The sequence below is a fragment of the Diplotaxodon limnothrissa genome, linkage group LG18 (assembly GCF_057381915.1).
Source record: "Diplotaxodon limnothrissa isolate DT_005_m linkage group LG18, D_limnothrissa_male_GT1.1, whole genome shotgun sequence".
NCBI lineage: Eukaryota > Metazoa > Chordata > Actinopteri > Cichliformes > Cichlidae > Diplotaxodon > Diplotaxodon limnothrissa.
This window is the reverse complement of record NC_140613.1, coordinates 21447016-21471974: the sequence shown is the minus strand read 5'-3', so window position 1 is coordinate 21471974 and position 24959 is coordinate 21447016. Positions and strand designations below refer to the sequence as shown.

Here is a 24959-nt window from a genome sequence, read left to right as displayed (position 1 = left end):
GGTGACGATGAAAAGCATGTGTTAAATCTCTCGGCGTTAGCTACTGCATAGCTAAACATTTTATGCAGTAAACTACAAAACTATGAAGTGCAAAGAACACGGTGAAGGTTGAGGATGCTTTTCCATCGCTGCCTGCAGCAATCCATCGATGACAAGTTCCACTGTGTGGAGGAGCGTGAGGGCCAGGTGAGGAGGCTGCAGCTGGCTCTGAGAGAGAAGGAGCGAGACCTGGAGAGACTCCGCTGCATTCTGTCCAACAACGAGGAGACCATCACGGTACGCTCGCGACACGCAGCATCATCATGTCCGAACTGTTTGGTGTGGAAACACTAGAACATACATATTATGCAGATTAAAGCTCACAGTTTAAAACAAGCTTGAACCAATAAGCCAAGTGCATCATATTTAATAAATTGTGAATAAACTGAATTTTTTTTAGTTGTCATAACGCTCAGTAAACTCTCCATTTTCAAGAAAATTGAATTTTTCTGGCAGTTATTTCATGCTTCAGGTTTTATAGCATTAAACATATTACTCAGTATCTAAAGTTATGCACTGATATATTTTTGGTGATCGTGACCACCAGAGTCTTGACGGTTTGGTGCGGGGTAAAGAGCTGGAGCTGGAGCAGGCAGCAGAGGCCTACAGGAACCTCCAGTGGTTGAAGCAGCAGAGCGACGAGAAGGAGAGAAACTCCCTGAGAGAGAAAGACACCATCATAACCCAGCTACAAGCAGCACTACAGACACGCAGCCAGGAGGCTCAGGTACACACTGACATTTACAACAGCTTTCTGTTTCAATTATTCTCAGTTGTTTGCGGTGTAAATGTTCAAAGCTTTGAAAAACCATCCCATGTCGACAAACCTGTCTCACCAGTTTCTTACTAATTGCTCTGTTTGTTGTGTTGTGCGTGTGCAGGATCTCACAGCTGCCCTCGTCGCCAGAGTTCAGGCCGGTCCCACTGAGGTTGTGGAGGAGCTGAAGGCTCGGTTGGCTCTGAAAGAGAAACTCTTCCAGGAGCTTTTGGGAGACCGCAGCCGGCAGTCTAAGGAACACCAAGCACAGATCCAGGATCTGCTCAGCACTCTCAGCTCCAAAGACCAGTATCTGCAGGTGGGCGACATCGTGACATTGAAGTGCAGCTGGTAGATTATAGGTTTGGGCCGTACAAAAAGGCGGTTCAGGAAGATAAAGTGTAACCTGATCTTTCTCTCTCAGGACTACTCCTACAGGCTTTCCTTAGTGATCAGTGAGCGGACTGGCCAGCTACAGGAGCTTCGCAAGCAGCTGTCAGAAAGAGAGCAGGAGCTGCATGAACTGAGATGGGACAAGCAGAGAGACACGGGAGGAGAGACGGAGCATCTGCAGAGTCTCCTTAAAGAGAAGGAGGCTTTTATCAAGGTACTTGCTCCGACATTTTCCCTTGGCTGTTTGTCTTTCTATAGATCCTGTACACCTGGTGTTCACAGGCTACTTTATCACACTGTCAGGAGCTGATGAAGGCCCAGGAAGAGGCCATGCAGCCGTTTTCCAAGGAGAGCGAGGCAGAGATTAAGGCTCTGAAGGAAGACATGCAGCTGGTGCTGAAAAAGGAGGCAGAGGCTCAGGTATCAGTGAAGCTCTTGAGCTGATGCACTAAAATTTCATGTTTTTTAATCTTTAAGTCACATCTTTGGGTTCTTTTTCTGCAGAAGGAGATCTCTGCTCTGCGTTTGTCTTTAGCTCACCAGCAGTCAGAAGGAGATGCCACAAAAGACAACACTGATCACAAAGTATGATTATTGCTTCATTTCGAGTCGCTTAGACAGTGTTTAGACATTTGTATTCCTTAGGAAATAACCACTTTACTCCTTTTTAACCCTCCCCGCCACTGTGATTCAGCATGTGCTGGAGCAGCTGGTATCAGAGTACAGCAAGCTGAATGACGCCTTGAGGGCAGAGAAGAGGTTATACCAAAATCTCACTCACATTCATAAGAGTGACAGGTAGGGAAATTCCACGCAGGTCTTGTGACGCTCTGGATTCCTGCAAAGCTTTTTTTTTTGTCCTTTCTTTTTTGTTTTCAAAAACACCATTTTGTTCTGGTCTTTTTGATTTTGCAGCAGCTCAGAGAAGATCCAGGCCCTCCACATGGAGTTGGATTCAGTTCAGGCACTCCGCAGACAGCTGGAGGAGGTCCTGTCTCGGACCCGTAACACGGCCCTGCTACTGGACAGGGCAGCTAAAAAGCAGCCTGACTTTGGAGGTGGGAACGGGCAGGGTCCAGCCTCCAAGGCTGCAAGCACCATTGTCACCTGATGCTCTGTGTGACCACAGCACCACTCAGTGACACTCTAAATGTGAGATGGAGCTGTCTCCAACCACTGACGGTCAGGTTTATGAAACATTGCGTTCCTGAAGTAAGAGAAAGAGATCTATATTTTAAAAAAGCCAAAATCTGACCCTCAGTGTGCAGGCAGCTTTGTCCAAATAACACAAACACTCCTCTTAATGGTATGAAGTGAAAATGTGCAACTCAGAGTTTAATTTATTAATATATTTTGTGAGTGTGGTGTGAATCTGTTGGGTTTTTTATATTGTTTTTTTTGAGGATTGCCTGCATATTGCTTTGTAGCTCGATTGTTCTCTATTGCCATTTCTGTGTACTGTCTCTCACCGGTGTCGCTCTTCCAGCCTTACTGTCACAGTGAAGTCACGTCTTGTGGAGAAATTCAAGCTCATGCCTTACAGTGAAACGTCTCACCATCCATCATTTGTTTTATATCATCTGTTTGTCAGCAGGATTGTGCACGCTTAGCGAAGGCCCAGGAAACAAATCCAAAAAAGACGGCCTCGTACTTTCCTTTAGTTCTGTGTTAGCTCTGATAGATATGCATGATAGAGTAGGCTAGTTCTTTTAGATATAAGCTGGCAGATGCTTTATGTTGTAGTAATTTTATATGATATGCATATTTTTAGCAGCTCTGCTTCTAGATCCAGCTTTGTACAGAGATAGGATAATCTACAGTCTAGACAGTGCTCTCTATTAATGACAGGAGATGTGAACACCAGAAATAAACCTTGCATATGAATTATTTATATGAGGTAGAGTACATTTTCTAGGGATTTTGTGCCCCCGATCTTTTCATCTAGCCTCACAGATGGAATCACCGTCAAAGCTCCTTCTACTTCTTCTTTTTTTGTGTTTTAAATGCATCAAAAATAAACATGTGCTGGCTTTTTGTCAAAAGCACTTCTGTTATGGATTTCTCTTTATTGTGTTTAATTAGGAAACCTGAAATCCTCCACTTATTCCTTGACATACCTTCCGTCTTTCCCCTCAGAGCAACCCACAGTATATATCATCTCTCTGAGCCTTTACCCAGAGTAGAAATATTATTTACCCGCCCTCCTCAGCCTCTCAACTTTGCCTTTTTTTGTCCTAAAGTGTAAATTTAAAACCATATGAACACGTGCTAGAACGTTTAATGTATAAATACAAAGGCAACAAACAGCAACATGTATTCTTGACACAAACTCGGTCCCAATTAATTTTCCTTCATGTCCTTCCTCCCTCATGCATGATAGTGTGGCATGGTTTTCATGTTTGCATGGCTTCCACTGTAATGCCCAGTGAGATATTCATAAACACAAAGCCCGTGTGGCGGGTCACTCAGTGTCCTCACGATCTAGCTTGAATAAAAATACAATTCAAGTCCCTCTTCCTACACCTTCCTCATATGTGGTGACATTATGTAGTGTCACAGTGTGTAAACAGGGTGCCACATTACACCAGTCAAGCCTGCAGGGACACATTACTCAATCAGTATTGCCTCAGCAGTTTTGCTGAGTTTCCTGCCCTCTCGCCAACAACACAGAGACATTTAGTGCTGTATGCTTCATTAAAGGTGGACACATTCTGATAATTAGCACCCGTTAAACTTGCTCTGACTATGAAACAATCCTTTAATATGTCCCCACAATGCAGTGAGCAACTCTAGACACAAACCCACACCTATGATTCACATGTAGCTCTGCGCAGTGCGTGCGAAGGCCTATTATGTAAAACAGTTTCCCTTAGAAATTCTTTTCAGTCACTTTCCTGATGTTCCTGCTCTCTCTGTGAGTGCGTATACAATATTAAAAACAGAACAGAGAAGAGAACATGCAGTACTCGGTCACAACAACCTCCTTTAATCCCTGCAAACAGTCGTTACTCTAAATCTGCTACAGTTGTGTCATTTTTAGGTGTTTAAAGTGGCCTTCACACACACACTGTTACTGAGTGCACCGGTTTTTTGGCTGGCTTGCAACTTATGACATAACATTTCCCTTAAGTCCCATGACTTCCAAAGTGGTGATTCAGCGGAGAGAGAGAGAGGACTGTGGAAAGAATGGGATAGAGTGGATGCCGAGGAGGGAGAGGCTTAAAAACTACAGGACTGAGAGAAAACCAGGGGGTTTGAGATTTAAAGAAAAGAACCAAAGCAAGTGGATACTTTCCCTAAATGGTCATTTTGTTTCCAGAGCTCAGCACAGAGGAGGAAGAGGGAGACGATGAAGACGGCAGCAGTGAGGAGTTCACAGACAGCATAGAGGAGGATGACGATAGCGTGAATGCCAGAAGTTTGACCTCCGGTCAGGTAAAGTGCTTTTACTAACACTTCACTGTGACCATTAAGAGCATCTCACCTACTCCCATGACTTAAAGGGTAAGAACTAAGAAGTATTATTTCTAACTCTGTAGGCTTCTGTTAAGGCTCAAGGACCTGAGTGTGTGACCCGAGGGCTGGTGAGGGGGGCACAGTCCCAGACAGCTGATGTAAAGCAGCTCGATGAAGCAAAGAAGACACTCGAGTTCGAGCTTGAAGAAATAAAGTCACAGCTGGAGAGGGATGGATACACCTCTGTAGCTCAGATGAGGTGTGTAATTTGCTTTAAATGACTTATTGTTTACCTGATCGTGCTGTGTTTGATGGCACCATTATGCTTATTTGTCCTTCTGTTCGACTTTTGCTAGGAGTGCCCTGCAGAAGCTGCAAAGGGAGAACCAGGCCCTGAAAGAAAACCAAGTACGAGCTGGAGTGGTGGGGACAAACACAGAGAAGAGTCTGAGCCCAGAAGAAGAACAGGAAGAAGAAGAAGAGGAGGAGGAAGAAGAGGAGGAAGAAGAAGAAGAAGAAGAGGAGGAGGAGGAAGAGGATACTGAGGAAGAAGATGAACTGGAAACATCTCCGGTGCCGGCGGGGAAGCGAGGTCCTCCATGTGTTAGTCTGAGCAACGAGCCAGGGAAGAGGCACTGCATGAGGCCATGCTCTCTGAACCTGGGCACACTGACATCTCACCATGTCACACACCAACCTGAAGCGGTAACACATCATACCCTCATTATCTGATCATTATTACAGATTTAGTGTGATTCTCTTTAGTGTTAGAGAGAATAAAATGACCAGACAGTTTAATACCAGAAACAGTACTCAGATCATTAAATGTAACATATACAGTTTAGATGGGAAAATATGTTAGAAACAATTGAAGGGCAACAAAGTGTCACTAGTGAAATTTAATTTAGTCTGATACTGCTTATAATTGGATCATCAGTAATCCAGGTGTACTAAATAGTTGTACTAACAAGTTTAAATGTAATCATATTAATTGACATGTTTTACATATAAACGTAGCTCTTAAAAAAGAATCAGAAACAGTCAGTTAATGTCTTGTTATATGTGATATTTCAGTGCAAGAGATGCTGTATGACTAAATAATTAAATGATGTGCCTGTGAAGATTACACATCAGTGTTGCTTAGATGCTTTGCTTTTGCAGGAGACAGCGGTCGCCGGTGACAGCTCTCAGGTCAGAGCGCTCTGGCGAGATAAAGAGGATGGCCTCCGTGAACAGGCGTCTCGTCTTCACGCTGATCTGACTCTGAGCCAGCAGGAGAACAGAGAGCTGCAAGAGAGGCTGATGGTGTCTGAGGCCACGGTCCAAGCTCAGGCCGAACAGCTGAAGGAGTACAGAGATCTGCTCAGTGAGTCACTCTGAGGCGCATGTATAAAGGAAGGCTGGGATGAGTTAGACAAATACATTTAAACATATTTAATTATTTGGTATAAAGGAATGAAGTAAGTTCTGCCTCATGTCTGTGCAGCCGAGACGTCTGTCCAGCAGGCCAACAAGCAGGTGCAGGTGGATCTTCAGGATCTGGGTTATGAAACTTGTGGCCGGAGTGAGAACGAAGCAGAGAGAGAAGACACCAGCAGCCCAGGTGATGAACAAAGATCTGATTCATTTTAGACCAAACACATGCTCTTTAAGATACTCTCATTAATCATGTCTCACCTCTCCTCCTTGCAGAGTTTGACGACCTAGAGATGTGCACGTCGCTGTCCCATCCTCAGGACTGTGAGGGTGGTGGCTGGTACGCTGGAAGGTGCAGCAGTAGCAGAGGCGCTTATGAAATGAGGGATGAGTCGGCGTCTCTCCAGCATCTGGTCCAGGATCTGCGCTCACAGCTTACTCGCTGTCACAAAGTGATCCGTGGACTGCAGCTCCGTGTCCGGTCTTTGTCTGCGACCAGCGACTACGCCTCCAGCTTGGAGCGCACCCCCCGCAAGGTACTGACTCACCAACAAATGCTGTACTTTAAATGTATTTAATGTTAAAGAAAAAACAATTCAAAAAACAGGGGTTTTTTTTGCTTTTCATCCTCACCCTTTAGGTAAACTGGGCGCTTGAAAGATCACCAGCCCCGAGTGGTGTGGAAGAGGATGAAGGCTGGTTATCTGATACCCAAGGGGCTCGTCCAGCGTCCAAGCCAAGCAGGGAGCTCCAAGAACTGATGGAACGAGTCGCGTCGCTGGAGGCTCAGTTGAAAACTACCAGATTGGAGGGCAAAGGCCAAGCAGAAGAAGGGAAATGTGCCACCTGGCCTGGGTAGGTTAGCAGCGATAAAGTGGCAGTGTTGCACATTTACTTTTTATCTAGAATCAGTTGATGTATGCACATAAGAGCGAGACTAATCTCCCTTAACACTGCGGTGCATTTTGTCCCTGTGGCGGCTGATTGTCTGTGCAGGAAGTACAACTCTCTGATCCAGGCTCAAGCTCGTGAGCTGTCCCACCTGAGGCAGCGGATGAGAGAAGGGCAAGGAGTCTGTCACATCCTGACCCAACACCTGGGAGACACCACCAAGGTGCTGCAAACACACTCACTGATTCAGTGATATTTTCTACATTTTATCAACATGGAGAGAGAATAAAGTTCTAGCAAAGTTCATAGCAGATTCTCACAGATGCACTAAACGTCAACAACTTTCAGGCTTTTGAGGAGCTCCTGCGGGCCAATGATATTGACTACTACATGGGTCAGAGCTTCAGGGAGCAGCTGGCACAGAGCACTGCCCTGGCACAAAGAGTGGTCACCAAGATTAGTGGACGTAAGGAACGTTTCTTTAAAAAAACTGTTTCTACTGTTATTTAAAATCTCACCGCTCCATCTTTCCTCTTTTCTCTCCACAGGAGAACGTGTAGAGAGCCATGACGACAAGACAGGCCACGAGTTGCTCGCTTTGCGGTAAGTGAGCTTGTTCATATCTATATGTGTAATGTGAGAATATGTAGGAGATTAAACTATTTTAGGGTGGTAGCAATTAAACCAAGGAGCGATCTTTGCTTAAAATCAAGCAACCAGCAACATCTGGGGATGAAAAGTGAAGCCATCACTGTTCGAATAATTAGTTGAGCCTGGTTCCAAAATCAAGTCAGTCCCCAGAAACTGACACAGACCAAAATTTAAGCAGAAGCATGAAGATTCAGCCTAGCATGAAGATCACTTTTGGTCTTTATCAAAACTGCACCTGCAGTTTTGTGATCTGTTGACCCCCACTGAACTTAATAGCTCACTTTGCAGCACTAAGTCTGTCCCACTGATTAGTTTGCTCTGTCATGTGACACGCTGTGAGGAGCTGTCTGCATAGCTACTTATGTTGGAGAGAAGACAGAAGGTCTGCTGTTAATCCACACGCGGGCCACCACGCGGATCGTTTAAGTTACTCTAGCTGAACAGACAGCTTCCTGGTGTCCACCCAGACAGGCTTTAAAATGCTCAGTGTTTCTGTATTCTTCACAGCTTGGCACACTGTTTCTGTTGGATTCATGCTAAGTCACTTATTCGTGGATTTCTGTTGTATTGACGCTTGCTGCTGTACTGATAAATATTTGTTTTGAAATATTTTCCAGCATGCAACATTTTTAAGGGTTATCAGGAAAGCTGGTGAAATAAAAAAACAAAGACACTTAAAAAAAAAAAAAGATGCTGTCAGAGAGCCAGGGGACCCAAAACAGCAAGAGAGACACAAATACATAGCATGAGGGTCTGTAAGGCCTCTAGACCCACTTGTGACTCACTAGAAGTGATTTCTCATCTTCTATATAAATGTGTCTGCATGGTCAGTTTCTCTCATTTAATTTCATTCGACTTTGGTTGCAATTCTTTTGGGTGCTTACACAGAAGATGTCCACACATCGTTGCATCACACACATTACTGATGCAAGAACAGAACAGGACATCGTGTGATGTCTCAAAATTTGGGCCAGCCTATGAGGATGGATGATGACAGTGCATAAATTTACAGTAGTCAAGAACATAGTGTAGTAGCTATGCAAGCCTTTGATTTAGTAGTGATTTTAGAACAGTATAAAAAGTACCTAAAACTACTGTAATCCATGGCTTCCTGGAGCTAACACATAGTATGTTGTTGACAGGCATGAAGGCACTATTAACATAAAATACACATTAATAGGCATCTTATTAGGACTTATAAGCACCTCACACCCTATTAGTTAATGCTCTTTAAATGGGCTTTAATATAAAGTGAGTTATCCTGTGCTCATATAGGGAAGAAGAGCTCTTTTCACAGTAATAGTGTTGTTTATGTTGTCTAATATTACTGGAAAAAAATTTCCTTTCCTATTTCCCTCAATGTTGATGCGTTTTCTGTTTTCTGTGCATCCAAATGAAAAAACTGACCAATAAGCAAATGTAAAAGCATTTACTTCGATTCGAGGAGGAACTAGTTAGACTTTCATCAGAACCTTGAACTCAAAAAACATTTTTTTGATCATGACTCAAGAGTTCGGAGGCTAATTCCTACAAAGAACACATAAATGTGTAATAGAATGAAATGAAAGTGATTAGGTTTAATATCTCAAAGGTCAGAGTTCAGTTTCACTGTGATATCATGACCTTCTGTCCACATGCAGGTTAAGTAAGGAGTTGCAGCAGAAAGATAAAATCATCGAATCACTCCACACGAAGCTGCAGCACCGTCCCGAGACCCCGTCCAGTTGCCATGCCCTCTCTGAGACTACGGACCAATCAGATAGGACCTCCTTGGTGTCCGATGAGTACCAAACCAATGAAGACTTGGAGCTGTGCTCTGATTTGGACACCAGGGAATATCAGGAGGAACACCGACTCCGGCAGCCAGGACTCGGATCAGATCCGGAAGGTATTGTTGATGTTAATCTCTCTTTCTGTGAAATGCATCTTTCTATCATTTCACCTTCCATTCCCCTCTTTTAGTCCGTTCCTCTATCCCACCACCTCTTCCTCCTCCTCCTCTTCATGGCCTCCTCAAGTCTTCAAGCAGCTGTCCCAACATGCTTTGCTCAGCCGCTGTGGGTTTGACCAGAGGTAGGGGAGTCACAGACGGCTGTTGACTTGCAAAGATCATTTTCTTTTTTCCTCCTCATCCTTTCGTCTTCTGTATGTGTCCTGTCATTCTCCTCCAGCCCTTTTCAGTGAGCCTGTCTCCTCCTCCCTCTCTATCCCCTCTGGCCCTGACGGCTGGGGTCACGAAGTTATGTTTGACCCCCGGCCCAGAGCTCTCTCTGTGATGGCTGTTCGCCCAGAGCTGGACACGCTGTACAAACAGATGAATGAGCAGAACAGGGGTGAGGGGCCAAAGAGAGTGTGCCATGTGTGGAAAATACTCAAAACCTGTCTGAAACTACAGTCACACTTGGAATTGTATAGAATGTTTGACTGATCTCTGACAATTTTTGTGTGTCTGTGTGTGTGTGTGTGTGTGTGTGTGTGTGTGTGTGTGTGTGTGTGTGTACATGTGTTTGGATGGCTGGCTACAGGCTTCCCAGAGCCTCATGACAAGGCTCTGTTCACCCTTTCACCTGATCACCACAACCAGCATGGCCTGTCAAGCTACAGCCAGCTATCCCATCATGCCTTTCAACCCTACCAGCTGGGGGGCATCCCTACAGGCCACTTAATGAAGTCTGACTCAGGTTTAATGTCAGGGGGGCCTTTGTGGGACATGGAAAACTTCGTCGGAAGTTATTCTGGATCATCTGCGCACCAACCAGGAAGCAGCCAAACAGGTGTGACACACAAATGCAGTGAATTTATTTTTGGAATATTTATGTAACTTAAGAGCTTCTTAGTTGAATGAACAATACAACATTTTATTATATGACTTTCTTTCAGGGGTAAATTTGATAGAGGAACACCTGCAGGAGGTGAGGTGCCTTCGCCAACGCCTGGAGGAGTCCATTAGGACCAATGAGAGGCTTCGTCAACAGCTTGAGGAAAAACTGGCCACCACTGGACGTGATGGAGGTAATGCAGTTTTCCACACTTGAGTAACAACAAACATCGGCGCTTCTTTGTCTCTAAAAAATGACACAATGTGGGGTTTTTTTCAGGGGCTCCAACCAACATTTATATTCAGGGACTGGACACAGTCACTCAGCTGTCCAATGAGATCAGAGTCCTGAAGGAAGAAAACTTGGGTCTGCAGTCCCGCTTGCAGGCCAGCACAGGTACTTCAGTATAAAGGCAACAGACATTTAAGACAGTTTGTTTTGTTTTTTGTTTTTTTAAATAAACCCATTCAGTCTCTCCTATGCTCTCAGACACAAGTGAGGAGGTGGTGCAATTGAGGGAGGCGGTGTTTACAGCACGCGCTCGCCTGAAGCAATCAGAGCTGGAAGCTGAGCAGTGGAAGGAGGAGCTCAGACGGCTTCAGGCCCACAGTCAGGAGCAGGGACAGCAGATTCACACATTAAGGCAGGAGCGGCAGGCGGGGCAGGAGAAAACCAACAGGTGTGTGCAGATAATGGCTGTGTCTGTCTGCGTGTTCACATCATCGCTAACTGTTTTATTACTATAACGTATCTGTGCATTAACAGGCTCCAGCACGAGGTGTCACTACTCCAGCAGCAGCTATGTGAGAGCAGGGAACTGATCCACTCCCTGCAGAGCGAACTACACGTCTATGATCGAGTGTGTTCCAGCACAAAGGCCAACAAAGGTCAGTCTATCAAATTAGCTATACACAACATCCTACCATAGATATATACAGTGGCTTGCAAAGGTATTCGGCCCCATTGAACTTTCCCACATTTTGTCACATTACAGCCACAAACATGAATCAATTTTATTGGAATTCCACGTGAAAGACCAACACAAAGTGGTGTACACGTGAGAAGTGGAACGAAAATCATACATGATTCCAAACATTTTTTACAAATTAATAACTGAAAAGTGGGGTGTGCGTAATTATTCAGCCCCCTGAGTCAATACTTTGTAGAACCACCTTTTGCTGCGATTACAGCTGCCAGTCTTTTAGGGTATGTCTCTACCAGCTTTGCACATCTAGAGACTGAAATCCTTGCCCATTCTTCTTTACAAAACAGCTCTACAGGTGCTCTGTGACGGCCTCAGAGGTTGTCTAAGAGAATATTGGGAGCAATAAGACCATGAAATCCAAAGAACACACCAGACAGGTCAGGGATAAAGTTATTGAGAAATTTAAAGCAGGCTTAGGCTACAAAAAGATTTCCCAAGCTTTGAAAATCCCACGGAGCACTGTTCAAGCGATCAGTCGGAAATGGAAGGAGTATGGCACAACTGTAAACCTACCAAGACAAGGCCGTCCACCTAAACTCACTGGCCGAACAAGGAGAGCGCTGATCAGAAATGCAGCCAAGAGGCCCATGGAGACTCTGGACGAGCTGCAGAGATCTACAGCTCAGGTTGGGGAATCTGACCATAGGACAACTTATTAGTCGTGTACTGCACAAAGTTGGCCTTTATGGAAGAAGAAAGCCATTGTTAACAGAAAACCATAAGAAGTCCCGTTTTCAGTTTGCCACAAGCAGGGACAGGGAAGCTGGTCAGAGTTGATGAGAAGATGGATGGAGCCAAATACAGGGCAATCTTGGAAGAAAACCTCTTGGAGTCTGCAAAAGACTTGAGACTGGGGCAGAGGTTAACCTTCCAGCAGGACAACGACCCTAAACATAAAGCCAGGCCAACAATGGAATGGTTTAAAACAAAACATATCCATGTGTTAGAATGGCCCAGTCAAAGTCCATCTAAATCCAATCGAGAATCTGTGGCAAGATCTGAAAACTGCTGTTCACAAACAAATCCATCTAATCTGACTGAGCTGATCACCCAAAGCAAAAGGTGGTTCTACAAAGTATTGACTCAGGGAACTGAATAATTACGCACACCCCACTTTTCAGTTATTGATTTTGTGGAATACACCAGGCACAAATACACGCACACGCCGGTATGTACTGCCAATTTCCACATTTATTGATTTGTTTGTTTTGACAGCTGACTCAGTCGCACAGCCTGACAGCTCACGAGCCCAGCTGATCTTCTCGCCGCTCCTCCCCGTCTCACTATAAACACAGCGGAGGGAGACCATCATCAGTACATAAACACCATCAGCTGTTCTTACCGGCCTCGCAGCGCCGCCCTGTTGAGCCTTCTGCTCCACTCCTCCCCGGCAGCTGCGCCCGGGGCCACGCCTCCGCCACACACCCCCACCGCCCGATCGAGGCCGGGGAGCCGTCCGGCCGAGCCAACTCCCCCCCTCGCGAGCGAGAGAGGAAATCGGCCACCGCCATCTGTGCCCCCGGCCTATGGATCACCTTGAACTTAAAGGGCTGCAATGCCAGATACCACCGGCTGATCCGGGCGTTGGCATCTTTCATGCGGTGGAGCCACTGCAGCGGGGCGTGGTCCGAACAGAGGGTGAATGAGCGTCCCAGGAGGTAATAGCGCAGGGAGCCGACCGCCCACCGGATGGCCAGGCACTCCTTCTCCACGGTGCTGTACCGGCGCTCGCGCTCCGCTAGCTTCCGGCTGATGTACAGGACAGGGCGGTCAGCTCCCCTCACCTGCTGAGACAAAACGGCTCCCAGCCCTCTGTCCGAGGCGTCAGTCTGCAGAACAAACGGGAGGGAAAAGTTAGGAGTGTGAAGCAGCGGCTCCCCACAGAGAGCGTTTTTCACTCGCACAAACGCCGCCTGGCACGGCCCCGTCCACTGGACCAGATCCGGGGCACCCTTTCGAGTGAGATCGGTCAGGGGGCTGGTTAGCTGCGCAAACCCCGGCACAAAGCGATGATAGTAACCCGCCAACCCCAAGAACCGTCTCACCTCCTTTTTCGTCCTGGGGCGCGGGCAGGATGCGATAGCCGCCGTCTTCTCCACCTGTGGCCGCACCTGCCCGCCCCCCAGGTGGTACCCCAGATACTGCACCTCCCTCCGTCCAACCGCGCACTTCGTCGGATTGGCCGTGAGCCCCGCCCCCCTCAGGGACTCCAGGACCGCGGCCACCCGCAGCACATGCTCCGCCCAGGTGTCGCTGTGGATGATCACGTCATCCAGGTAGGCGGCAGCATACGCCGCGTGCGGACGCAGTACCCGGTCCATGAGACGCTGGAAAGTGGCCGGGGCCCCGAACAGGCCGAACGGGAGTGTCACGAACTGGTACAAACCGTACGGAGTGGAGAAGGCCGTTTTCTCCCTGGCCTCGGCAGACAAGGGAATCTGCCAATAGCCCTTGGTTAAGTCCAGCGTCGTGAAAAAGCGGGCCGTGCCTAACCGGTCCAGGAGCTCGTCGACCCGAGGCATGGGGTAGGCATCAAAGCGTGACACTTCGTTCACCCTGCGATAGTCGACACAGAACCGTATAGACCCATCCTTCTTCGCCACCAGAACGATGGGGCTACACCAGGCGCTGTGCGACTCTTCTATTACTCCCATCCTCAGCATTTCTGCCAATTCCCTCTGCACGATTTTTCGCTTATGCTCCGGGAGCCTGTAGGGCCGTGAACGCACCGTCACGCCGGGCTGCGTCACGAAATGGTGCTCGATGAGGGACGTCCGGCCGGGCAGGGGGGAGAACACGTCCGCAAAGCGCTGTTGCAACGCGACAACGTCCGCTCTCTGGGCCTGTGTGAGATGGTCATCACAAGGGAGGGAGGTGGGAATGATAGAATTTGGCACCTCAGGCCCCAACTCATCTCTCTCCTTCACCAGGCTCACCAGAGAAGCGGTTTCGACCTCTCGCCACTGTTTGAGGAGATTGAGGTGATAAATCTGCGCGGCTCCTCCCCTGTCCGACCGAGCGACCTCATAGTCCACGTCCCCGACACGCCGTGTGACCACAAAGGGACCTTGCCACTTGGCGAGCAACTTCGAGCTGGAAGAAGGGAGTAACACAAGCACTTTATCCCCCGGTGAAAATTGCCTGAGTCTAGCCCCTCTGTTATACAGGCGTTGCTGACGCTGCTGAGCCTGGAGCAAATTCTCCCGTGACAACCTCCCCAAAGTGTGGAGTTTTGCTCTCAGGTCCAACACGTACTGAATCTCATTTTTGGCGGGGCTCGGACCGTCCTCCCAGCTTTCTTTAATCAGGTCGAGCACCCCACGTGGCCTCCTGCCGAAAAGCAGTTCAAAGGGAGAAAATCCCGTGGAGGCCTGGGGCACCTCCCGCACTGCGAATAACAGAGGGTCTAGCCAGTGATCCCAATTGCGTTCATCCTCGTTAATGAACTTCCGAATCATGGACTTTAAGGTCTTATTCAGCCGCTCCACCAGCCCGTCAGTCTGAGGGTGGTAGACGCTGGTCCGAATAGATTTAATGCCCAGTAATTCGTACAGTTCCCGCAGTGTACGAGACATAAACGACGTGCCCTGGTCAGTCAGTATCTCTTTCGGGATTCCGACTCGGGAAATGACCTGAAACAGTGCCTGCGCCACACTCTTAGCCGAGATGGTGCGCAGCGGAACTGCTTCCGGGTACCGCGTTGCGTAATCCACCAGGACTAACACAAAGCGGTAACCGCGTGCACTCCGGTGAAACGGCCCGATGAGGTCCATGCCGATGCGCTCAAACGGGACCTCAATGAGGGGGAGAGGGCGCAGAGGCGCTCTCGGTATGGCCGGCTGGTTAACAAGTTGGCAGTCCGGGCAGGACGCGCACCAGCGGCGCACATCCGCTCGGATGCCAGGCCAATAAAATCGGGCCGTTATTCGCTCCAGAGTTTTCTCGTAGCCCATATGCCCTGCCATGGGGTTATAGTGGGCCGCCTGGAAAAGCGTTTCCCGGCGGCCCTGCGGCACCAACAACTGGGTGTGTGTTTCCTCAGTCTGAGTGTCACGACTCACTCGATATAATCGGTCATTTAATAAGACGAAACGCGGGTAGGTCTGCGCGGCCTCAGGGCGCACCACGTGACCATCAATAGCCATCACTTGGTCAAAGGCTGAGCGTAGGGTGCCGTCACGAGACTGCTCCAGTGGGAAATCACCCATGGGGGACACTTCCGGGGCCGGCGGGACGTCCCGTGAGGGACCCGCCGGCTCCTCCCCCCCGGAGTCGGTGTCGGACGACCCCGCGTCACCGCTGAATGCCGCGCACACGCTACACCCCGCTTCCGGTCGTGATCGCACCCCCGCGTACTGCCCCAGTAGCTGATGAAACCCCGGCCAATTGGTACCCAGAATCAGGGGGTGCGACAGGCGCGGGCTAACCGCCGCCGTTACCCTATGTGTATGGCCCTTGTATTTTAGCAGCAGCGGCACTATGGGGTACCGGTGCACATCACCATGAACACACCTCACCTCCACCCATTCTGCCTCCAATAATGCCCCGGGGCGAACCAAGCCTTGGTGCACGAGGGTCTGTGTGCAGCCCGTGTCCACCAACGCTTGGCGTATACCCCCTCGAGTCCTTACCGGAATACTGTATGTCCCTCCTGGACCGGGGGAGGGTGCTGGGGCGCCAGCAACGCGGAACACCTGCCCCACTTCCATAAGCGGACAATCCCTCCTCAGGTGTCCCGGCTCCCCGCACTTCCAACACTCCGGCCCCGGCGTTTGTGCTGCCCTCCATGGCTCGGGGGCGGCTCCACTCGGCTCGGTTCCCCTGGACGGCACCATCACCGCGAAAGGGTTAGTGGGGCTCAGCGCCGGCAGCCGCTCTGCCAGCCCTGGTGCCGGCACACGGCGCCTCGGGGCCGGCACTGGGGCCTGTTTGGTCGGCCTCCGTCCGGCGTCCCCGGACTCCCCTGCTCCAGCGGCAAGGTGGTCCTCCGCCAGCGTCACCGCTACCTCCAAGCTTGCGGGCCGGTGGCACCGGACCCATCTCGCCGTCTCCGCTGGCAATCCTTCCGTGAACTGCTCCAGCACCACCTTGTCCACCAGCTCCGTCTCGCCCTCCGATGTTCCCGGCTGCAGCCAGCGCACCGCCGCGTCGCGCAGCTGCCGGGCCCAGCCGAATGGTCGGTCCGTTGTAGCCAGCCGACAGGCCCGGAACCGCCGGCGATGGTCTTCGGCGGTGAGCCCCAGCCTGTCCACCACCGCCCGGCTCACATCCGGGAAGCTGCTCCTTGACGCCGGAGGCAGACTCAGGGCCGCTGTTTGTGCCTCCCCAGACAGCAGGGGGAGCAGCCGCGGAGCCCACTCCTCCCGCGGCCATTGGCAAGCCTCCGCCGTGGCACGGAAGGTCTCCAAAAAAATCTGTGGGTCGTCCCCGTCCCCCATCCGGGGCACCGTCACCGACAGTGGCGAGGGCTTCGGCGTGGCAGCGGCCCCGACCAGCCGCTCCAGAACTTGTGTCTGTCGGTCTGTTTGCTCCCGCAGCGCGGCCAGGTGGGCACGCTGGTCGGCCGCCTGATCCCGGCTCATCGCCGCCATCTCCGCCAGCATCTGCGCCAAGTATTGCAGGGGCTGGGCGGGTGGCGCGGCCTGTGGGTCGGACATTTCCCCACCGGCACTTTACTGGGTTTTGGCACCACTTGTGGAATACACCAGGCACAAATACACGCACACGCCGGTATTTACTGCCAATTTCCACATTTATTGATTTGTTTGTTTTGACAGCTGACTCAGTCGCACAGCCTGACAGCTCACGAGCCCAGCTGATCTTCTCGCCACTCCTCCCCGTCTCACTATAAACACAGCGGAGGGAGACCATCATCAGTACATAAACACCATCAGCTGTTCTTACCGGCCTCGCAGCGCCGCCCTGTTGAGCCTTGTGCTCCACTCCTCCCCGGCAGCTGCGCCCGGGGCCACGCCTCCGCCACAGATTTGTAAAAAATGTTTTGAATCATGTATGATTTTCATTCCACTTCTCACGTGTACACCACTTTGTATTGGTCTTTCACGTGGAATTCCAATAAAATTGATTCATGTTTGTGGCTCTATCTATCTATCTATCTATCTATCTATCTATCTGTCTATCTGTCTGTCTGTCTGTCTGTCTGTCTATCTATCTATCTATGGTCCCAGTGTCCCTTACTTTGGTGCCATCTGGTGGTACATGAACAAACAGATAAATGGGCTATAAAAAGAAAAAAAAAATCACTGGATGTTTTTCTGTGAATTGGAATTCCCAGAATTCTTTGCAGCTCAAGAAAAGCTCTAACGTATGACAAATATGAAAGGAGGAAAGAATAAAACCCTCTAAACCCCTCGCAGCACCTAAGCACAGCTGTGCCTAACACGTTCTCATGTTTGTGCATTTTGTCTTTCGTCTTCAGGCTACCTGTGCGAGGTACCAGTTCTACCAGTAGAGCTGGGGGAGTTGTTGGGAGAGGTGAGGAGTCTACGGGCTCAGTTGCAAAACAGTGTCCAGGAGAACAGCGCTCTCAAACAGCTGGAGCTCCACAAGCAGCTGGAACAAAAGCTGGGCGTGGGCTCACCTCGGACTCCCTCGCTCTCTGCTCTCACTGCCAGCCCTCAGAGGGAAAACTTCTACAGACGTCAGTTGCTTCATGGTGAGACATGACTGGGCATGACTCCATCATGCTACAGTGTAAAATGCCTGTGACGTTCAGTGTGCAGTGTTAAAGTTTGCAGTGTGTCCAAGCCTGTTTGCCTATCTGTGTGCTCCGCAGACCCAGCTCCATCTCCACCAGTCAGGGACATTGGTCTCTTTAACTGTGGATCTCCTGGTCCTCCATACTCAGACTTGGATGACAGCCATAGCACTGCCAATGGTGTGACTTAACTTCAGTTACTGCAACTTAATTTGACTTAATATGAAGAAGGTTTATTTGCTTTCTAACAATAACTGCACTTTTGGTTTGTGTGCTTGTTACTGAGTAGTTTGAAGGAATTCTAATTTCCATAAAATAAAAATTTAAAAACCGCTTCATTCGAAGTCCTTCCACAATACAATCCAGCTCTTTTGTCACCAGCAGACCCTCTTGATCCACACTCTGAGCTGGAGGGGGATGCGCCCGATGGATCATTCGCGAACCGTCATGGTCGTCACGCCATTGGTCACGTGGATGACTTCAGTGCTTTGCAGCAGCAAGTCCTCGAGGGCCGGAGCCTCGTCCAGCGCATGGAGATGACCCTGCAGGCCTGCCTCGGTCCACCAATGCTGGATGTAAACCAGAAACAGAGCAGCGAGCTGGTGTGTTTTCACCATCCTAGCAGTCGGCAACAACTGAAAATAAAAAGTATTGAGCACAGAGCACGAGTAACTAACTGAGCTGTGTTTGCAGATTATGGATTACGGATGTGTTAGGAGTCTTCTGTCTAACACCAAGACTCTGAGGCAGATCTTGGAGGAGGCAACGTCTCTGCTGAAGATGTTCTGGAGAGCAGCTCTTCCCAGCACGGATCCCTCCATCCAGAACCTTAAGAAGGTTTTAAAATTACGCATTATCTTATTTGTTTATTTGGCCTTTAATAGCATCAAACAACTTATGTTAAAATAAATGTTTACAGAGTATATCTGTATGTACTTGTGCATGCAGGAGCAGTGCATGCAGGAGGAAATCTTGTCCTTGAAACTGCGTGTGTCTGAACAAGAAGAAGTTCTTAAGGGGACAATACAAAGACTGAGGAGCACCAGCCGCACCAAGGAGAGCATGGAGCACTTCATAGTCAGCCAGCGTGAGTGTTTACGTGCATGTGTGTGTGTGTTTGTATGTGTGTGTGAGAGAGAAACAGGAATGTGGGACGGTCAAGTGTACTCATCCCTTTACTGATGCCTAATAAGGTATGAGTAACGGGAAGTAAGATACAGAGAGGTTCTCAGCAGACAACAATGCTAGTCCCTTCTCGGAAATGTCGTCTGTTTAGAGTTCAGAAATAATAAAGGAGGTGGTTCATGGTCCCTTGGGACGCATGCCACCAAAAACAGCTGTATGGAATAACATCATAAGGAATTCCTTACCCCCTGACCTCAGAAATATAAGTTCATTCCCTCTTTTTAAGTCCATCCTCAAAACTCATCTGTTTAAAATTGCTCATGTTTAAACCTCTGTATGCTCTTAACTTTTATCTGTTATTCTTATTATTGTGCATATTTCCAGTTTTTTATTTGTTGTACGGTGTCCTTGGGTGCTTTGAAAGGCGCTATTTTTAAATAAAATTTATTATTATTATTATTCTTAAGTAATGCAATAAAAACAAAAAAGAAACATTGTCCTTGTTTTCTACAGTATCAAGGACTCGTGATGTGCTGAAAAAAGCAAGGACAAATTTAGAGGTAAGCCATGTGCGCAGCCTCGATTACATCACTTACATATTCTTAGCTTATCTGTGTTTGTATTCCACAGGTCACAGTATTGTGTTAATCAGGATTACGTGTTGTGATGTGTGTTGTAAATTCATTACTGTTGGCTTTTCTGTCCCACCTGTTCCTTCATCCTTACCTTGTGTCTTCTCTCCCCTTCCCTGGTCTCCTCTCTTCCTTTCCATGACCCCCCCCCCCCTTCCTCACCCAGACGAATAAGCTGAGACTTTCCTCTCTAAGTTCCTCCTCTTCCTCTCCTTATGCTGGTAATTGTCTGACATCCTGTGCGCTTGTAAATAGGTAGACGTTGTCCCAGATACATGTTTTATTAGATGACATAGTTCGTCCCTCCTGAAGTGACGATGATCATGTAATCTGGGGCAGCTTTTACCTGCGTGTGGAGTTTTGCCTTTTCTAATCATCACAGCTTTACCATCCTGTCTAACAGCAAACTCCATCCCGACTTGCATTTTTAGTATTTAATTACATTTTTCATTAAATGTAACAGGGGATATAGTGGAGGTGATTCTGGTGCAGAGTATAAAACAAGCTGACCACACACTGCTTTGTTGACTATAGAGAAAGTTGGAGTTGGATGCCAACTGGATGTATTTTTTAAGTGATGATGGTTGAGGAGGAGTTTTAAAAGGCCGTGAGTTGTTCCCGAGTCGTTCTTGAATTGTTCTGAGCGCTGTTTTACATCAGCGTGCCTCTAGTGTTCAGGCTAAGTCTGTTTACAGCTTCCAGTGTGAGTGCAAAAATAACTGCACATACTCATAGTTCCCATTCTGTATGTATGCTGCACGAGCGTCACTGAATGATGTGCACACAAACTTGTGTGATGACTTTAAGGAAGTTTCGATTGCTTCGTTATTGCCAACAGACACGCAGCACTCAGCTGAGTGTGTGTGTGTGTGTGTGTCTTCGTGAAAGATGGACAGCATTTCTTTTTCTTGTATCATTCTTCATCCTCAGCTTTCCATCTGCAAGGAGTTGGGGATTTTCTCTTACTGCTAACATTTTACACAGCAATCCCCTCCTGCTTTTGTTTTTAAAAGAATAGTGGGACATTTTGGGAAATAAAAGTTTTATCTGTAAAATGGTGCATACACATCACATGGGTATCCAGCACATCTGTGATGATACCTTTAATTCTGAGTAATTAATTACAGTACTTTTTCACTCATTTTCAGTCCAGTGGACTGACTGTATTTACAGATCAGGACTTGCTGCTTTTTTGTTATGTTATGTCTCTCGACACTGACCTATGAATCATCCAAGGCCAAAAAAGACACCTAAACTCAGTGGATGAATCAGTGTTGTATCTACACATAACAAACAATATCTTCAGTCAATTCGTGACTAGCAGCTTATCACAAAAATACTTCATTTGTTTTCATTTCTTTAGTTGAATCTATATAAAACACCAAAGATAAAGCAATGTTATGGGTGGGAAATTGTATTTTTGCACCAACAAGGTGATTCCCACAGAGCTAGCATTTCTTAGCATTTCTCAAAATGCTGTGCAGTGTGGAAACCGGACAGAATAAGAGAATAAAAAAAGTGGCAGGCCTATAAACCTATCCACAGCAGATGAAAACCATCTGAAAGAAATAAGGCTGTTAAGGAACCAAGCTTAATTAAAGGAAACACTGAGGACTTTTTACAGCTTTTCTCAAAATGAGATTTATGCATCATATTTTACAGAGCAGTCTAAAAAAAGACTCGCCAGCAAAGACTGCAGAAAGTAGCAGTGTGCAGTTCACAGATAGCATTTTTTTTTTATCAAGCTGAATGTTAATTTGTGAATTTGAGAGATCTGGAAGATTCATTTTTAAGTTCAGGTTTAAGTTGTAAGCTAAAGACTGTACAATAATAGAGTGAAAACTCCAACAATCTGAAAATCCTCCTTGACCAAGCACTTGGCAACAGTGGGAAGGAAGAACTTCCTTTTAACAGAAAGAGACCTCTGGCTCAGGGAGTAGAGTGTTCCCCAAAATGTCAAACTATTCAGTCAACATCTCACCGCTCTGGTCAGTTTTATTCACCTGTATTATGTATGTAAGGATTGTTTACTAATAACATTCCCATTTCCTTCTTGTTCTTTTCCTCAAAAAATAAAAAATCCAGCTGAAGAGCCAGGAGGTGCTGCCAGAGAGCGGCCTGCTGATCGCAGTTTCCTGAAGGCCGGTGGTGCTTCTGGAGTCACAAGGGCCAGTCAGCGTACGGCAGCGAGAAAGCGCAGCAGCCAATGCCTGCTTTAGACTTTCAAAGAACCAGCCTAAATGCTACGACCTCTGACCTCTATGCTGAAATAGCCAAGACCCACAATCCCACCTTTCCCCTCACAAGCCCTGCTCTTTACCGCCATAGATGCTTCAGTCCTTTCCTCCTCCAGGCACTGTGTACACAGTGCAGTCTGCACCTGGAGGCTTACCTGATTCCCCTCACCCACTCCACTGTTTGTGACATCCCCCACCAACACGTGTATTATTGTCTTTGAGTGATACAGTCAGCAGTTTGCCTTGTAGTGTGTGTGTCAGAAGAAGGTGTTTAAAATGTGCCTATGAAGGCTTCACTGATGTGACGGAAGTGGTCGAGGATGCCTTTAGATGCCGGGTTACACAGAAAGAATTTGGGTATTTATCAGGTAAAGATTTTACATCACTGGACAGCTTAAAGATGCACACCGCCTTACCTGCGTTAAAGGCATCCCTGAGAGAGAGCCAGACAGCCTGTGGATGGAAGAGATGTTCATGCATGTTTAAAATGGCTTGTGAAAGGAATTCTGCACACACGAACACACACACACACACATACATATATGTGTGTGTGTGTGTGTGATGGAACCCAGCCCACTCAAAGACAAGACAGCTTCAACTTTGACTGCCACAGAAACTCAAGTACTTATTCTTGTGGCACTCTAATTAAAAAGGACACCTTGTAAATGCAATGCAAAGAAAAATGACACTGACAATGTATCATTACACACAGTGGAGGAATGTACAGTAGGTAGTCGATCACTGCTATTAGTTTGCTACTAGCTATATCTGTGTTTGTGGAGGAAGCTCATGAATGGTATGTCAGACATTAGCCGAGGCTTAAAAACAGCTGAACAGGAAGGTTCCATTTCAGTCACAAACGTCCTCTTTTAGACCCCAGAGGTGCTTTACTGGCATCCAACTCCAAACTGAAAAATGCTAAACAAGTCACAGAATTGTGAAGCTGGCTGATTCTGATTTCCACGCTGGACTGTAGTTTGTAAAAAAAAGATTTGAGTACTCAAATGGAACCAGGCTAAACACGCGTATTCACTCCTCTGCAGGAGTTCTCATACGAGCATGTGCAATAACGATATAGTTTCTTGAATGATTATGCTGCACTGGGTTATTTCTTCTTTGCCCAACACTGAATTATTATCATTCACGCTCATACTGATGTTAGGTGACAAACGGTGTTACGATTATACTTATTTTTCTCGAGTGTTTATGCATGACAGAGATTGTAAATGTTGAAAATTTAGGCTATGGAACAGGGGATCGCCAAAACTTGCCAAAGTTTGAACTTTGAACTCTGTACTTCACTCTGACTTGCCTTATCCATGCGAATGGCGAAACCCCAGTTGGATCAGGTCGGTGGGGTTACACAAGTGTTAAGTTATTGGGTGGGCCTGTTGAACCACAGAGACGGTAACCGTTAGACAGCTGTGTTCATTTAATTTAGAACTGTGTGACAGAAATGAGCTCCTTTATTGGACCAAAAAAAAAAAACTCAACCAAGTGGCCATATGCTATTGTCTTTGCCATTTCTCTTGGTTCAGGCCATCCTAGCATTCCCATGGCAACGGCAATATGGATGATGCAAACTTTGGCAGGCTGCTGGTGGGGTCGTTGTTCCATAATTCACTTACTTCACATTTAGTTTGGTGTGTTTTCTTGCTGTACATTTGCCATTTTATGCTGTAACCCCTCCCCCCAAACAAATCTGCTTTTCTGGATGATGTTTTGTGTGAGTGCGTGCGTGGAAACATCCAACATTTGCTTTTTTGCAAAGTTGATTACCTGGGTAGCTGTGCAATAGCTTGATATGTTTTATTTTGATGTTAAACATCATTGAATTCTAAGTGTGTTTGCGATGTATGATTTCCATGCAGTGTACGCTAAGAGGTTTGTGTCACTTTGAATCACTTAGTCATATATAGGCTGTCTGCTAAGTAAACTATGCCTTCGTGATATTTACGACACTGATCACAATGCCATCCACCTGTAACGAAGCTCTGATTGATGTTGCTTTACTTGCCTTCAAATTTTAGCTCGAGAGCCTCTTAAGTCCGCTCTCGGTGGTAGAAATGGCCTTCGACAAGCGTCTACCTGAGTTCTGCCAAATTAGGTTTTGTTTGCGCTCGAGTCTTCAGAAAAAAAAGACAAAAGTTGCCAAGTTTTACAAAAAGTGGTAAAATGTTTTGAAGATTTGTGTACTGTAAATAAAATTAAAAGCCAGTGACTGGAAAGATTATGACGTGTTTGATTCACAGAGCACCTTATAAGAGCGTAAACAAAGCCTTTTTGTTGAGGAGGGAACCAATAATGCTTTGTTGGTGCTGAGTTGCATATGTATATTGTGCTCTGATTGGTGCAGCTTTTTTTCCTGAGTTTGTGCATAATGAACTAGAAGGCCGATGCAGGACTCTTCAGGATCCTGTCTCTGATGAGTTAACCGTGTGTTGTGTTGGCAAAAGTATTACCACTGAAAGATTTTGGGAAACAATAAAATTTTAAAAAACACTTTAAAATCTTTTACTTCTGTTTGTTTTACATCCAGATCACCAGTAGCAGGGATTTTCCCCTCCCACTGTGGTACCTTACAATATAAAGCACCTTGAAATGACAGTTGTTGTGATTTGGCACTATATAAATAGAACTGAATTGATTTGAATTTGTTTTTTTCCATTACCAGTAGGAAAAGTTGATTTGATAAACACCACAAATAATAGTGATGTCAGAGTGAACCAACACCTGGTGCACTCGTCACTGCAACAAGGTGAGAGGTTTGAGATCAAGTCATCTTTAGGGTATCGGATCACCTGCTTCCATCTCACCGCATCCCTAGCATCGTCTGTCAC

General features: G+C 47.2%; 1 protein-coding gene across 9 annotated transcripts in view; it reads left to right on the top strand.

Annotated features, from left to right (window-relative positions):
- Window positions 1–24616, top strand: part of LOC146613545 (myomegalin) — a 48295-nt gene extending 23679 nt beyond the window's left edge. For 2 of the 9 annotated variants that reach the window (XM_085377447.1, XM_085377455.1), the window contains 34 exons: window positions 139–276; window positions 587–766; window positions 921–1115; window positions 1221–1403; window positions 1493–1609; window positions 1694–1774; window positions 1884–1987; window positions 2105–2247; window positions 4509–4624; window positions 4729–4904; window positions 5002–5350; window positions 5807–6011; window positions 6132–6248; window positions 6338–6597; window positions 6702–6916; window positions 7058–7175; window positions 7301–7418; window positions 7501–7555; window positions 9244–9491; window positions 9566–9676; window positions 9775–9936; window positions 10129–10377; window positions 10484–10615; window positions 10702–10818; window positions 10894–11101; window positions 11188–11309; window positions 17847–18083; window positions 18204–18305; window positions 18507–18727; window positions 18819–18962; window positions 19074–19212; window positions 19764–19810; window positions 20049–20103; window positions 21968–24616. In XM_085377447.1, coding sequence (XP_085233573.1) covers window positions 139–276; window positions 587–766; window positions 921–1115; window positions 1221–1403; window positions 1493–1609; window positions 1694–1774; window positions 1884–1987; window positions 2105–2247; window positions 4509–4624; window positions 4729–4904; window positions 5002–5350; window positions 5807–6011; window positions 6132–6248; window positions 6338–6597; window positions 6702–6916; window positions 7058–7175; window positions 7301–7418; window positions 7501–7555; window positions 9244–9491; window positions 9566–9676; window positions 9775–9936; window positions 10129–10377; window positions 10484–10615; window positions 10702–10818; window positions 10894–11101; window positions 11188–11309; window positions 17847–18083; window positions 18204–18305; window positions 18507–18727; window positions 18819–18962; window positions 19074–19212; window positions 19764–19810; window positions 20049–20103; window positions 21968–22101 — 5298 coding nt within the window. In that variant the 3' untranslated portion in view covers window positions 22102–24616. Of the gene's footprint in view, window positions 1–138; window positions 277–586; window positions 767–920; window positions 1116–1220; window positions 1404–1492; window positions 1610–1693; window positions 1775–1883; window positions 1988–2104; window positions 2248–4508; window positions 4625–4728; window positions 4905–5001; window positions 5351–5806; window positions 6012–6131; window positions 6249–6337; window positions 6598–6701; window positions 6917–7057; window positions 7176–7300; window positions 7419–7500; window positions 7556–9243; window positions 9492–9565; window positions 9677–9774; window positions 9937–10128; window positions 10378–10483; window positions 10616–10701; window positions 10819–10893; window positions 11102–11187; window positions 11310–12622; window positions 14046–17846; window positions 18084–18203; window positions 18306–18506; window positions 18728–18818; window positions 18963–19073; window positions 19213–19763; window positions 19811–20048; window positions 20104–21967 lie in introns of those variants that run through there. The other 7 variants (XM_085377450.1, XM_085377449.1, XM_085377448.1 and 4 more) reach the window with 7 other exon arrangements.
- Window positions 24617–24959: the final 343 nt, after the last annotated feature.